The sequence below is a fragment of the Anabas testudineus genome, chromosome 2 (assembly GCF_900324465.2).
Source record: "Anabas testudineus chromosome 2, fAnaTes1.2, whole genome shotgun sequence".
In the NCBI taxonomy this organism is placed as follows: domain Eukaryota; kingdom Metazoa; phylum Chordata; class Actinopteri; order Anabantiformes; family Anabantidae; genus Anabas; species Anabas testudineus.
This window is the reverse complement of record NC_046611.1, coordinates 11,194,451-11,210,061: the sequence shown is the minus strand read 5'-3', so window position 1 is coordinate 11,210,061 and position 15,611 is coordinate 11,194,451. Positions and strand designations below refer to the sequence as shown.

Sequence of the window (15,611 nt, the reverse complement as noted above, 5' to 3'; positions counted from 1 at the left end):
CCAGCACAGGCACGAACACTGAGGGATTAGTGGATTGTTGCTGTCATTGCTGATGTACAACTGTTACGCCGACAGTGTGGATGATTGGCTCTTTTCTCATCTTATCTTCAGTTTTGCCCAGTAAGCATCCCTCGCATTCCCAGCACAGGCACGAACACTAAGGGATTAGTGGATCAGCAGAGTTAACCTGTAAGTTTAGTTTTTTCCTCCTTCCTTTACTTCTTTTCATGCTCCAGACTTGTCTTCGACTGCTTCTAGCTGCTTGATTTTACCAGCGTTCACCATATTTCTGAAATATGCAGATTCAAGCAGGAAGAACATGTATTTAATTGGGGGAATGGAAAAACTCAAATTAACTAGACAGGGTTGGATCCAATGCAGTTTTTCTTCATCACACAAATCCATATACAAACGAACAATACTCATCCAGCTCCCAGCAGTCGTCAGAGATGGGGTTTGCTATGCACAACTGTTACAAAGGAGGGTGATGATGATGGTAATAATGAAGACGAGTGGTCAGAAGTGAACCAGATCTCAACAGGAACTTGGAAAAGGTAAATGAAAAGATTTTATTTAGTTGGAAGTCTCAGTCTCAGTTACTTTACACATAGAGTTTAGAATAACTACAGAATGGTTGATCTCAGCCAGAGAAGACAAATACAGTGAGTCTTTAAGTTCCAGTGTGTTTTTTAACACGAAAACAAGAAGATAATCCTAAATATATTTTACAGAAGAGCTTGATTGATTAAATCAATTTGCTGTACTACAACCAACTATTGGCAGTGGTCACTTATGGTATATGCTCTCTGTACTGAATCCTAGTTGACATTTCCCATGTAAAGGAGAGCTCACTAACTTTACTGTTCTCTCCTCACCCACCAAAGCAAAGGTCACCCAAGATTAGTGCTGGTCTGCACCAAAAGCCACTAAACTTAAATTTGTTTGAGGTGGTCAAATCTAGTCCATTTAAGATTAGATTGAGTGTACATAAATAGAAAATAAAATGTTTTATTAAAAGTTTTTATAAAATTAAAACACACTTTCACAAAATAATAAGGTACTACAAGAAAACCAGGACACACTTTACACACCAATTTCAGCAAATAAGTAGCTCACACAGTGGAGAGCTCGCCAATGTTGTTGTAACTAAAAAAAAAAAAAATCTCTCTAACAGCTTCTAATTCAGGCCAGGAAAATAAATATAAAGTGTAGAACGGTAATAGGATTGTATGTTGATGTTGTGAATTTTGTAAAGAACCCACTGGTAATTTGCTGTCCTGATGCTGCTGTAGCTAATAATTTGGGTAGGGTTACACAGTGGTTTTCTTTTCCAGAATAACTGTTGCATTATATGAGCATCATCACTTCAGGTAGAGGTACATATGGCATCTTTAGATATATCATGAGGGCAGCTTCATTCAGCGTTAGTAGAAAACTGGCTTCTATTACTCAGTTGTAAGAACTGGAGTTATCATGTATCACACTTGTGGGAAACGAGTGTGTCTCTTGTTTTTGAACAAGTTGTGGGTTCTTACTTTCTGCTGACCTGTCATAACATTTCACCCCAGATAAATAAACAAATACAACAAAATAACTGCTGTGTTTCAATAGGTTTGGGTGTGCACAGCTTCTGTACATTTTGAGTTAATTACAAAAAGTCCTAGGTGCTTGGAAAGATTATACTTGCAGTATCAGTGGAAATGGCTCAAGTTCAGATGTTGAGGTCAGCAGATTTGTCCTGTTCACATATACATCCACAGTGTCAGCGCTTAGCCTCAAACATCAGTAATTGTGCTGGATGTGGGTGCCCATGTTCTGCACTCTTTCAACAAATAACAGGATTAGACCCAATTTTCAGGAATCCCAGCTCTGGTTAATATTTCCCACACTAAAAAGAGAGCATGCTAACTTTATTATTCCCCCCTATTACTGTACAGCTACAGGAATAAGATAAATCACATCTAGGGAGTTACTGTCACCTACTGGCTGACAGCTGTCATAACCTGGGGTGGAATAATTGCAGTAATATTTTAACAGGAATTTCTGTATCATCTTCAGTCCAAGAAAACAAACAGTAGAACAACAGTGTTTGATTTTTTTTTTGTGAACACACCTTAAAAACCTTTCCTTTTACAATCTGAAAATTGAAAAACTATCATTACTATACTATCATTTTTGGACGTTCCCTGAATTATCTGTTTCACAGGACAGTTTTGAAGCGAGAATGATCCAACAGAAAACCAGCAGGGGGCGTTAGATCTTTACCAGAGAGAAGGACGAGGTTCAGGTATGTACGATGAGATGCTGTTACTTCAGTTTACAGCCTTGGTGTTCGGTTATTGATATTGTTACATAATAATTGGCCCCAGGCAAGTTGGACCAGTTGTAAGATTTTTGTAGTCAAATATATTGATGACTGTAGATGTGAGCTGTTTTTTAAGATTTGACCAGTGTGTAGAGACTAGGGCTTGCCAAAGTAAATGTTGTCGTTTTTTTACTGTACATTACAGCAGGACTCCTTCGTCCCAAACAGATACGCTGTCACCAAACGCAAAGGATGACACAGAAAATGAGAAATTATTTAAATGATTTGGATGTTGTTTTTTTCCTGGTAGTTCCTGATAAGTAAATATATATACTTCCTGAAAGTACAGCATATACTACATCCTACAAAGATGCCTAATGTATCAGAGAGGTAACACAAACTATTTAAAAAGTGTTATAGTAATATATAACAGAGATTAAATTTATAGTTTTTCCAACTACAGCATTTACTGGGTGATATGGAAAGTTTATTAGGGCATCCTGTTATAAAAAATGTGGTATTGTTTATACATTTATTTAATATTTACCCACAACACTTGGAACTGGACAGGTGTCTGTTTGACAATGAAACTTTATTATATTGAACAGTTTGAACCACAGTGAAGTGAAGTTAGACAGGTAATCATCTACGGCAATAAATATAAAATGACAGTAAAAACGTATCAAGTGAAAAGATTAAGTTAGTCCTCAGTACAGTCGTCACAATGGCTGCAGATAGAAGAACAGAGCACTTCAGGTAACAGGTGCTCTGTGCATCTGTGGAGCTAAACAGAGAAAGGCGCTAAAACAGTGTTTAAGAAAGAAAACTTCAGAAATTATGTCAGAAAGAAAACAGTAAGAGAAGAATTCAGACAAAGCTGTCTCTGCTGTAGCTTCGACCAGTCTTTGTTGTGGGTCTGGTAGTTCGGCTCTGTCTGCCTTCATACAACAGTGGTGGAGTTACTCTGGACCCTGCAGGCGGGAGCATATAGGTGCGTCTGGTCCGGGCGGTGGCGTAAGAACCCGGTCTGCTAGGCGACTTCTGGGAACTGAAGGTGTTTTAAATTGACATCATAGTAAATAGGTTATAGATAAAAATATTCTTTAGATAATCAATATAACTATGTGAGTGACCTCAAAAGGTTTGATATGTACCCTGATGGTAGACCTTCTTTTCCAGAGAAGTAAGTCTGCACTGCTCCTCCAAGGATGAGAAGGATGGAGCCTCCCCAGCCGATGAAAATCGCTGCTCCAAGTTCATTTCTCAACAAATATGGGTACATCTTTATATATATATATATATATATATATACATATATACACACACACACACACACACACACACACACACACACACACATATATATATATATATATATATACATTTTAAAAGTACTTACTTCATGTCCATGAAGAGTGGATCCACAAACTCTCTTATGGTTTTGTTGGCCCACCATGAGTAGGTGATCATACCACAGAATCCTAAGTAAATACGTCTCACTTTTCACATCCTGAGTGTATTCATAATTGACATTTTATGTTTAGTCTAATATTGAAAAATTAACATTTTTCCTCTTACCTGAAACCATGTAGGTTAGACCACCTGCAAAGGTCACTCTTGCATTAGCAATCTCTGATCCTCCTATTTTAGTGCATTTCATCCCTATAAGTGTGAGGACGCCTCCGAAGAAGCCGGTAATCACGGCACAGATAGTAAGAGCTCTGCAGCCGTGTAGGAAGCCTGAAAGAAAACACATTAAACTGAAATGTATTAATTTTAGATTTGGAGGTAAAAGTTTCTAAGTTATCAATATTTTCTTTTGGGTTTACGAAGAAAATATTGATAAGGCTCATCTTGATTTAGTTTTTTTTAATAAATGTTAAATATATGTAATTGATCCCCCACCTAAATAATTCTTGAATTGTTCCTGCATTTTATGATCTCTCAAGAATGAAATTATCTATTAGTTAACCTTAAATATCCTACCAGACAGGGCCAACATGGAGGGGAAGCCCTTGCAGTCAGTTGCCCCTGTGCTGTCTGAGATGCAGTCCTGCCACAGGTTGGAGTAGTAGTCACCTGTGGTCAGTACATTTTCCCCATCTTCTGAGAAAGTCCAGTACTCTAATGGAAGAGTGGAACACACCAGCATCCAGCCACACAGGCAGGACACAAAGCAGCCAATCTCCATGTACATCACCATCGTCCTGTACTTCATGGTGAGTGTTGTTCCTGAAGCAAAAACTAGTGCAACTGAAAAGCTATTAACATCTGTTGATTATAGAGATCAATGCCAAAGGTTTAAAGATTTGTCAGTGTGGGAAACTAGAGTTGTGCATCCGTATCAATGCTTAATCTGAAGTGTGGATGTTTGGCTTTCGTCTCATCTATGAGACAGTTTTGCCCAGTAAGCATCCTTCACGTTTCCCCCGCAGATATGAAGGCTGAGGGATTGCGTCATTTTAGTCAAGCCTTTTGTTAAGTTATTAAAAATGTTTTTTCCTCCAATAATTTCCCTTTTCCTCTTTGCCACAGACTGGGCTTACACATTAGAGAAGGCATTCTGGTTGGAAATATAACTTAAAAATAAAAAATGTGAATTTTACTTGACACTTCAAAGGGCAGTAATGTATTATTTTCTATAGCTTGGCAGTTAGAAAATAATACACTGTTTATACATAAACAGTCAATGTCTACATTAGATACACCTGCATGAGGGAACATGGATAACACATAGGAGAAAACAAAATGACAGAGTGGGTACACAATCTGAAAACCTTTCTCAGCAGCTAAGGCTTTGTATTTGCAAACAACATGCCTATTTGCAGCCAACCAGAAGGAAAACTGCTACTGTTGTAGATAATGTACAGCCTCATTGTTTGGATGTGTGCTGGAAAACAAACTAACATCAGAAATTTACTGTAGGTAATGAATTTATTCATTAATCATGGCTATTATCTGTTGTTGAAACAATTTCTTTGTTTTTATGAGCGACATAGAGACATAATCAAAGGAAATCTAAACAAGCTATATTTATCTCTGCAAATCTTAACATCAGTAAGGGACGGTATGAGAATTAAAAGAGGGAGACATGGAGACTTGCTGAACGGACGGTTGTCTGAGTGCTTTCCTCATCCAAGATTTGTTGTTCAAAATCAAAGATAAAATAGCTTTAACCCAGTACTTGTTGGTGTATTCTTTAGAAACTGTTTAATAAACCAAATTATTAAGCATTATTAAGCACAATAGCCACTCAGTAGAGCTTAAACAATAGATTTTTATTTTGGCCTGTAAACAATTTCACACAAAAAGGCTTGAATAAAAGAAAAACAAAAAGTGCAAACTACTAAATCTAAATATTATTGTTCTGCAGATACATGGCAAAACCTACCGAGCATCAAAGAGTAAAAATATCGGATAAAACCTTTCATCTGTCCATAAAATGTGAATTCACAACAAACACATGGTTAGCTTCACTTAAAGCAAATAGTTGGCTAGCAAACATTAACAATTTTTAATTACATTTACCTAATGTAACATTAGAAATATTATACTATTCAACATAACTCATAAAGTTTTCAAGTTTTATTTGGCTAACATCACTTTTGTTTACTTTTTTTTTTTTTTAATTTAATACAAATTTTATTTAGGTAATTATCATTATTCAAGACACTTGCTCCAAAGCCAAAGTTCATTTTCAGGTGCTCTCCATGGCAAACAGCAGCCCACAATGTCCCCAGCCCAGGATGTGTTCTGAGGATGCTCCTGGTGATTCTGCAGATCGTGTGTGGCTCATGCAACAGCATAAGGTCTCACAATAGCTATGACGGTTTCATTTCGGTACCTCACAGCTGTCTCTACACTATTGGCTACGACATGAAGGTCCGTGCAGACATACAAGTGATGACCCATATCCAAACCGTCATTCTTGATGATGTTAACAGTCAGTCTTTTGTTCACTATGTCGTCTCTTTCAAAAGTAGATAACATTTTTACAACTGCTAATAAATGTAACTCTAACATATCAGAGACCATATTGCTCACATTTATTTATAGTTGTTTATAGTTGTTACATAATGATTCCTATTTATTCAAATATAAGAGGTTCTGGCAAACGGTGTAGTCTCACTCTTCACACTGCCTGACAGTGATGATGCTGTGCTGCTCCTGCTACTGCTGCTGCTCCTCGAATTGGACATTGTTGACCTGCTGGATCTTGAAGAGTGTTTGGAACCTAATGAAGATCCGAGCTTCGACCCCTCAGATCTGGTGGTTCGCCTCGTCTTCGATTTGTAGTGCCCTGACTTGGCTGAGCGTCCAGCTTTGTATGTTTGTACTGATCTCGATGAGATAGAAGACACAGACTTGGAGGACAGCTCAGAGACAGAGGATGCTTTGGGTTTGGAAGTCTCTGGTGCTGTGGACTGCACTATGATGGATTTGTCCTGCTCTTGGTCTAGTAGTGGCTGGACTTTCATTACCCTGGAGAGAAAACCACAGCTGCTGAATCACACTTAATTAAACGCTATGAGATATTAGAGGGACTGTACCCACAGTGAAAATCTGAACACCCATGACACGTTACAACATGTGTCTGTACTCACAAGTCCTCTCCTCCACAGAGCGGCTTACATACTGACCACACGTAGAAGAAACCACCAGCCATGTGAAAGGCTGAGCCGACCCAGCCGAGGAACACTGGGGTTCCAAGTTCATATCTGTTGTGTTAAAACAAAGCAAGAGTTTAAGATTTCAGTTTATTATTAAAAAATAACATTTGGGCCTGTTGACTTACTCCAGTCCATCAGGGTCAGGGTTGAAGTACTGTAGGACAAACTGCACATAAACTGCATACCCACATGTGGACAGCAAACCTAGACAGTAAAAAGACATTATGTTAATAGAAACAGAAAAGTAAACTATAAGTATTAAAATATAATTAAAAAATGAATAGTATGGTACTTTGTTTGACTGAATATACTAAATATTCTACTCAAATTCTACCTACTTGTTCGGACTTGTCTTTTTGACAACACTAGACACTTACCGCTGATTATGTGGCACCATGCTCCAGTGTAGATCTTCTTGTATTTTGACCGGTCTTTGCCCCCAATGAAGGTGCATTCCATACCCATCAGACTCAGCACAAACCCCAACATGCCCAGGGAAAGAGCTGCAATTAGCAGGCCTCGCACTACTTGGAGGTGAACTTTAATCATACAGCAAGACACAAATAGACATGAATGAGAGTCTGTATGTCAGTGTCAGTGTTTCATCAGATATAATTGTACCTACCCTCCACAGACCAGAGCACAGGGAAATCGTAACATTTGTTGATAGATGTCGATTCTGTTTGACAGGTTTTCCACAAGTTGGACCAGTACCAAATCACCTTGACGATGTTGGAGCCCCCCATCCCCCCAATGGTACTGCTCATCCAGCCGTCCATGGCCATCGTACAGGCTACAAAAATCCAGCCCAGCACCGTCATCAGAAAGCCCCAGATTTGGACCACACGGATCTGCATCTCCAGTCTCCTTATGAGCAGCTTCCGATAGATGCACTTCAGCTTTTGCAGAGTGTTGTTAGATATAACTGCAGTCTAATTCCGATTATTTTCTTCCTTACCTCAGGGAGAAGTTGTGTTCATTCTGAGCTGAATGCCTCGTTTTCATCCACACACAAAAGTTAAATTGGTCTTCTTCTTCAAAAGGCAACAACAACTGGCTCACAGGTACAAAGTAGAGCTGTACTGTTGTTTCCCAGGTAGAACTGTACGTGTAGGTGAGAGACAGCTATCCTTCAGGTTCCCATGGGCCACAGTTGATAGTTGCCAAGAGAGTGCTTACCTAAGCACCTAGCTTTCTCAAATTACTAGTTATTCATCCTGCCACCAGACTATTCAGGACTTTCTCTAATGTGCAAACACAATTTTAAAAATGGGTAAAAAAAAAAAAAAAAAAAATTGTTATTTTTGGAAAGGAAAGTCTTAAAGTGGTATTGCAATGATTTCGGGTTGACCCAAAAGAAAAGAAGAACAGTCAAAATTGAAGCTGTGGAGAGCTGTTGTTCTAGTCTCTGCAGGTTTTTCTAAGGACTACGAGGCAGAAGGACAGTAGAACAGAGATCTGGAGAGTCAAAAAGTAAGACCTGTTGAAGAAAAAACAGTAACAGCATGTAGTACTAGGAAAAACCCTTTATATGTAGCCATGCTGCCTTTATTCAATTATCTTAATCATCATTATAACAGATTATTTTCTTATTAAAAGACAGTGTTTTTATCTGTGTTTGCATCATTTTGTTCTGTTAACACCCATATTTACAGGTTTCATTATGATGATGTGTCTGCTCAACCTGTGTGAAGTGCTGTCTGTGTCAGCACGTCAGATTGTGTGGGATATCTGGGAAAATAAAAAAATACACAAGATTTTCTCAATATAACTCTATTATCATTTCCCATTTTTGCTTAACACATGCTATTTTTGTATCCCAGTCCAGCCCTGCCTCCATAAGAGGATGATGGTCAAGTGTGGTTTTGTATGATGGGCAGCCAGTTTCACCGAATCACATTAGATTGATATATACAGTAAACTACAAAATAAACTACAGTTCTATGGGATCTGATAGAAAACTGTTTTTGCAAGCTGCAAGGGAATTTTGGGTAAATTCCTTATAAAAGTGATGGAGTGGAGAATTAGGCAAAGACAGTGTATGTTTTTGTATTCTTGACCTTTACATGGTCCATAAAATATGTAAGATCACTGCTGCTGTGACACAAGCCATTTGAAGCATCGTTCTTGACTTTCCCTTAGACTTTAAGCTGCTAGTTATTAGTAATTTTACCAGGACCTCACTGTACTATGGGTTTCATAATTGCTGAGACTTTTATAATTAGAGTTAAATCTAAGGTAATGACAGTTATGGGGAACTATGACTGTTCTTTTGGTGGGTATAAAAGAGCTCCTCTTTGTTTCTAAGTCCTCTCTCCTTACAACTAAGTTATTGCTATGGTGGAGAGATATTAGAAATGGGACTATGGGGTAATCTAAATTAGTTTTAAAAGGGTGGCTTTAATTAGCATGACACCAAAGAAAAAAGAACAGAAAAGGACAAAGCACTACTGGTTGAATCAGTCTCCTTTGATGTTTAAAGCTGATCAGGCTTTATGCAACAGACAAGACAGAATTATAGATGTTATGAAGTTGACTGTTTCAGCCATTAAATGTGTATTAATACTGCTCTCTGGTGGCATGATTGGAGTAATGGGTGAACAGGGTGATATGAGGGAGTGGTGGCTCTGTGGCCTCAGATTGTTTTATTTTATTAATAATAATACAGGTATTAGGCTCTGTTAAATCAGAGAGAGTCCTGACACTTGTTTATGGATAAAAGGTGGTGGAAAGTGCAGCGTGACTGCTCCCTGCCAGCTGGTATCCAACCTGTGGGCCAAGAGGTTTTGCATAACATAGCCTGGGGTTCCTATTGATAGTAATTCCTAGGTGGAGATGGATGGCTGATAGGAGGGGAAACCACCAGTCAGAGCTCCAAATGTGGCCTGGGAGGTCAGATCAGTCTAGACCAAGAAACCGAGAAAAGGCTTTTGTATGATTCATCTGTCTGTTTGAGAAATATGAAACAGAAGGCGACTTTCTGTACTTACAGACTGCTATAAGTGCTATAAGTGTTATAAATTTTGTCGCCTTTTGTGGGAAAAAGAATTAGATAACTGCAGATTTTACAAACTATTTTATTAACAAAGGCTGTAGCAGTACATCTCTAAGTTTTGAAGTCTCCTTCAGATATTATTGTCCAACTTTCCTTTGACTTTAGAGTTGTAAAAAGGAGATTTCATGTGTGTTGAGTTTGTGTGAAACAGGCAGCCTGATGAAGGTGACCTGAGAGTTCAAGACGTGATTTGTGCCAAATTAAATTTCCTGCAAGAAAAACAAGCTTATCTTTTACATGCAGTCCACTGACAGAAATGTCCTAAAATGCTGCCATATTTAAAAAAAAAAAAAAAAAAAAAAGGCCACTTAAAATCAACCTTCACAAGAAATGCACTTCACAAACATTAGTTTCAACATGTCCAAACACAAGGTTTACACATTCAAAACAGTTTCTCTGGTGACCATAAACATCCATGATAAATACCACATTTGAGGCATGTAACAGCAAGGTAGTAGAGTCTATTTTCACACATAGGCATTCCTTCCAAACTGCTTTAATGGCCCTCGAGGTTCCTTTTGGAGACTGTTGACTGTGTTGCTTTGCTTGTTCCGTGCCGTCACAAATGGTGCAGTTCCACTGTACGAGTATTCAGCTCTGCAAAAACCAGGGGAAAAGAATTAGCAAGAGATACAAAACTGACTCGTCGAGCTAAAAAAATTGGCCTCTGATTAGTTAAAAGGGAGAGCCCCACTCAAGAACTTTCCCCCGCTCTTCTGATTATATCGGCTCTTTTGCTGTAATCATCTACTTACCTAGCTGAAGCTAATGTCAGGGGATAACATCCTGATGTTTATCAAGTAGTTATACCATCCCCTAGGAACAGCTTGCTATGATGCTGAAAATGTCAGCGTAAGCCTGCTGATGTTTAGTATGATGTTGACAAACATTTGGCAATTTAATACTTAAATAATAATTTGGTAATTAATAAGTACAGCTGAAAATGAGGGGAATGTAATAGTGTTGCAGGTGCTCAAAATCAGGCTTCTTCCACTGGGGACCATGCATTTCATGGTGCTGGTATGACTAAAAGCGGCCAGTTGTCAAGTGTGTCAGTCATCATATAAGTAGAACAAAGGATTGAGGAGGCATGGAATATGAAAGCACAGCTGCCATGACAAAGGAAAAAACACTAAGACTCTGGAAACCACTTGGATCCCCACTGGCCTGGCCTCACTTCCTTCCTTTGTACTTATTTCCTCTTTTTTGCTTTATCCACATGATACTATGTTACACAGGGCCGACATGTCCTCGAATATCAAAACAGGAGCCTGGTTTTCTTTGCTTGCCTGGTCCATAATGTTGCCCTCAGTCAAGGTGACTTTAGCTTCGTAGAAGTCCCTACTCAACTGTGACCACGAAAACATTCAGCCATCATCGGCCCTGTAACGAATCTAAATGACAATAATACACTTTGCCCTGTAGGTTCAGCAATTATGAATCAAGATGTTGACAGCGTCTGCTGGATGTTGACTTGACTTTAACCATCTCTCTGTTGCTGTTAAGGTAATTATTTAAATTGCCTGATTAAGGAACAACTCAATTTTGAATCTGTCCAAATCAGATTTGTCCCATGTCCTTGTTGCTGATGACAGATGTGGGATCACAGCCAGCATGTCAGCAGAACCAAGCAACCTGCCTGATACTGAAGCCCTCAGACAGGGAGAGACAGAAGATAAATCCTCCTAGGATGCACAGCACAGATCCAGCCCAACCGATGAACAGAGCTGCTCCCAGCTCAAACCTGCAGGATTGATGTAGGGGAAAGTCACATGGTAAGCCTGGACTTCCTTTCATCTGAATGTGCTTTTGATCTGATGTCAAACAAATCTTTATTTTAATCCCAAATACTTACTTCTGGGCAACAAAGAGGGGGTCAAAGAAGTCAGTTGTGATCCTGTGAGCATATATGGAGCATGCAGTCATGCAGCAGAGGCCTGCAGAGAGAAATAGCAGGATTTCTACTTCAAAATGTTATTAAATCAAAGTAGAAACAGTTAAAAATGCAATTTAGCATCTATTTATTGTGACAGCTTCCTAACATGCATCTCTAATACTACATTCATAATAATTTCAGGCCTACAGAAGAGTTAGCAACATGGATTTTACCACTCAGAATGAAGTGGAAGCCCGAGAAGACAGTGAGGCGAGCTTTAGTGGTCTCTGAGCCTCCTATTTTTGTGCACTTCATTCCTACCAAGGCGAGAATGGCACCAAAGAAACCAAGACATACGGCAGCAATCATCAAACCCCGACACACCTGGATATAGGCTTTATGACAGAGACAGAGAAGAGGGGACAGTTCTTCACACCTGTTGTTTCCAGCTTTTGTCCAAATGTGGCCATAACCTCTTCTAAGCTCAGTGTGGTCACAGTTTGTTTGTTACAGGAGCTGATGAAAAACCAAAATATATCTAAATAAGGAATGAAAACTCTACTTAGATTTAGTAGAAAACCAGAAACAAGCTGCTTTATCAACTTTAAAGGCATCTGTGATGCAGCATATTTCAGCTGCTCCAATTGGTCTGATTATTACATATTCATACTTTACATACAAACTTTAAAGAGGAATTAATTAGCAACTGTTTTAACAGGTTGCTGTTGTAAAACTGAACTGAATTGTTGTATTAACAGGATTTAAAATCTGTGAAAACATCTAGAAATGACATTGTTTTATTGAAACTGGAAGAATTTCCACAACACTATAAAAGTTTGTACAAGCATTTCTAATTGTTACTAGCAAGTAATGGAAAGTGACCAGTGACCTGTGTATGACTGTATGACTTTCTCAGATTGCTTCATTCGGACACATTAGGAGGTTGTGTCAGTCCAGCTCAGCTCCTTCACTGAAATATGCCTCTGATGGCCTTTAGCTTTAAATGTGGTGGTTGTATATGGCCTGGAGCCACAGTCAGAAAAGGAAATATCAAGTTCCAAATGCATTTGTTTACAATGGTCGTCATTCATCCAAAAACACCACGTGATTTTGGATATTAGAGTTTCAGTAAGATGTAAATTTACAAATGAGCTATTACTCAGAAACACACATAAAGGCTGTGTCTGACTTCCTAAAGGCAAAATCACAACAGCAACAAGCACAGCACACTGAATTCAGAGCTCACCATCCAGAGCCAGCATCGAGGGGAAGTCCTTGCAGTTGGAGACACCAGTGGAATCAGTCACACATGTTTTCCACAGGTTGGACCAGAAGGTAGCTGTGGTGATTACCGTCCCATCCACAGAGGACACCTTCCAGTAGTCTGTTGGCAGGGTGGATGACACCAGGATCCATCCTGAGATAGTCAGGAGAAAGGCCACAATCTCTGTTGCCATGTTGCCCATTTTTCCTGCTGGATCGGACTGGAACACGACAGGGATCTTTCCCTCAGGACTCACAAAGAGGAGGTGGGAGGGTCGGACCACGACAGGTGCGTCAGCTTTGGTCTGTTCTGCAGAATGTTTCTCCTTTACCTGCTCAGCCAAACATCTACGTCTGAGAACCAGCACTTCTCAATACCCATCATTCACTGACACCCAATCATTCGTCATGGTAGGAGGGTGCAGGGGTGCGAACACTATTCATCACTCCACACGGTGTCCATAGGTCTGCAAGGGGATCTCCAGTGGTAGGAAGTCTTTAATTGGAAGGATCTGACAAGTCTTTGACAGAAAAGGAACAAGATAGGAGAGATTGTCCTGTGAACTGAATGAATGAACGATGTGTGCTGTGTATTTGTTTCTCTGTTCATTTCAACAGAAGTTAGTTATCCAGTTTTTAAAGTCCTAAAGGAACACAGTTTGGTTTTAAAGTCAGAGTGCAAATGTAGTCTGGTTGTAACTGTACCAGACTTGCAGCATTATACTGTAGCTCCATCAAGTGGCAGAGAGGAGAAACTGTTTTTTGTAGGTAATGGACAGTAATGAATGTTGTTATGACCTAGACATAGTCTGCAGCCCAATCACATTTATTCAACACCTCCCATGATGTTCAAGATGATGATAAACTGATGTTTAACTTTATTACCCATATGTAGGTGAAATATGCCATCCAACCATTATCCTAACTGCTTTTATATAGTTATGGTACAGGACAGTTTTTTAGCTTAAATTTCAAACCCCCTATTTCACCTTAAATTCCACCTACACACACAAACTGTTGACACACAAGAGTGTGTTTAACCTTGGTTGTTGTATGTTATGGTTAATGTTTTAGAGCCACATTATAATTTATGATCTGTTAAATAAGATAAATATAGACATTTTACATAATTTTCCTCTGAAATCTAATCAAGTAGACTATACAGTGGAATAATAAAATACAACTTCTAAACATACTCACATGTGTTATCTTTGTGTGACTTTTTAATCTCCTTTCTTTATCAGTGTTGCTGTCAAATTCTGTTCTGTGTCGGCACCCAGGGCTGATTCAATGGTTAGGGTTAGGGTGACACGTTGTGATTAATAGCTTAGCTGTTACTCTACTGTTATGTAATAGTTATCAGTAATTATATGACCAGAACGGCAGAGTTATCACTACTATTTCTTGAGCTGGGTTACAGCTTGGTACAACTACGTTTAGCAGGAACATGCTGCTTAGAGACTTAGTTGCTTCCCGTGTGTCCTGTTTCAGTTCACTAAGGGTTGTTGAACTAGTATAATAACAGGCTTGAACTTTGAGCAAGGAGCTGAGGAGGAGGGGGTGGGACACTGAGTCACGATGGAGAGGCTCCAAAAAACTGAAAATAAATCTAAAAGTTAGAAGGCAGGTATGTGAAAACATAACAAGTGTAAAGTCATACTCAATCCTATGAGCAAAGTCAGGCACCAAACCAGGTATAAATCACTTCAACTCCAAATCTTTTACTGAAAAACTGATTAGCCTGTTTAATTTCAGAGCTCTTTCTAACAGGGATTATATCTAATCTCTGTTTGCAGAGAAAGAGGGATTGTTTCTGGGGACTAATAATTAGCAGAAACACTTCAAGACACCTGGACCCACTTGGTTCTGCTGTATCTTCCCCCTGCTGAACCTGGTCCTGGCTGATCCCTGACAGTTCCCGGGGTCATACAATGGAAACATCGTTCACATTGTCAGCATTCCAGGAAAACTACACCTGGGTGTTTTACAATGCTTAAACGGGAGTGACAAGGTGCTGCAAGCGCCTCTCTGTAACTCTCTGGATAGTTAAAACCTTGATGGCGCGTTTCCATGGCTGCTGTTGCTGAGCAATCTCATAACAGGCTCTAATCCTGTAAACCTGCTAATGAAAGGGAAGCAGCTGGAACATGTTGTTATCAGTGTTAACCTGTCTGAGGATATCGCATTAGGTCCATCAATATCATACTCTGATGAGCTTAACCTCCTCATTGTGTGTAGGAAAAGGCTAATTGTTAATGGCATAAGCAGGAATTTTACCTGATGACTGGTTGTGAAACGTGGACATTTTAAAAATACTAAGTAACTCACTCTGCCCTTTTTCATACTGTAACGTTTATAGACTACAGCCTCTGGTGACCTCTTTTCTTTTATTACCTAGTGTGTTTGGATAAAAGCTTTATGAGTCAACACATCCTGTGAAAT

At 39.2% G+C, this 15,611-nt stretch overlaps 3 protein-coding genes and 1 long non-coding RNA gene across 4 annotated transcripts; 1 reads left to right on the top strand and 3 right to left on the bottom strand.

Annotated features, from left to right (window-relative positions):
* The first annotated feature begins 65 nt into the window (after nucleotides 1-65).
* On the top strand, nucleotides 66-4,380 carry LOC113164468. Its single transcript, XR_003298999.1, has 4 exons — nucleotides 66-554; nucleotides 2,207-2,287; nucleotides 3,485-3,581; nucleotides 4,295-4,380. It is a non-coding gene; the product is annotated as an uncharacterized LOC113164468 (long non-coding RNA).
* si:ch211-181l5.2 (claudin-10) lies at nucleotides 2,879-5,832 on the bottom strand. Its single transcript, XM_026363790.1, has 5 exons — nucleotides 4,292-5,832; nucleotides 3,884-4,045; nucleotides 3,705-3,786; nucleotides 3,460-3,567; nucleotides 2,879-3,353 (listed from the first exon to the last, which is right to left on the bottom strand). Exons 1-5 carry the CDS (start codon nucleotides 4,521-4,523, stop codon nucleotides 3,173-3,175), a joined length of 765 nt encoding a protein of 254 aa, XP_026219575.1. The 5' UTR covers nucleotides 4,524-5,832; the 3' UTR covers nucleotides 2,879-3,172.
* An 86-nt stretch (nucleotides 5,833-5,918) lies between these two features.
* On the bottom strand, nucleotides 5,919-8,693 carry si:busm1-52i16.2 (claudin-10). Its single transcript, XM_026363782.1, has 6 exons — nucleotides 7,934-8,693; nucleotides 7,601-7,853; nucleotides 7,353-7,514; nucleotides 7,101-7,179; nucleotides 6,910-7,023; nucleotides 5,919-6,787 (listed from the first exon to the last, which is right to left on the bottom strand). The coding sequence occupies exons 2-6, from the start codon at nucleotides 7,830-7,832 to the stop codon at nucleotides 6,397-6,399; spliced, it is 978 nt and encodes a 325-aa protein (XP_026219567.1). The 5' UTR covers nucleotides 7,833-7,853; nucleotides 7,934-8,693; the 3' UTR covers nucleotides 5,919-6,396.
* A 1,804-nt stretch (nucleotides 8,694-10,497) lies between these two features.
* Nucleotides 10,498-14,070, bottom strand: cldn10a (claudin 10a). Its single transcript, XM_026363353.1, has 5 exons — nucleotides 13,153-14,070; nucleotides 12,140-12,301; nucleotides 11,886-11,967; nucleotides 11,670-11,774; nucleotides 10,498-10,627 (listed from the first exon to the last, which is right to left on the bottom strand). The coding sequence occupies exons 1-5, from the start codon at nucleotides 13,370-13,372 to the stop codon at nucleotides 10,498-10,500; spliced, it is 699 nt and encodes a 232-aa protein (XP_026219138.1). The 5' UTR covers nucleotides 13,373-14,070.
* Between the last annotated feature and the right edge of the window lie 1,541 nt (nucleotides 14,071-15,611).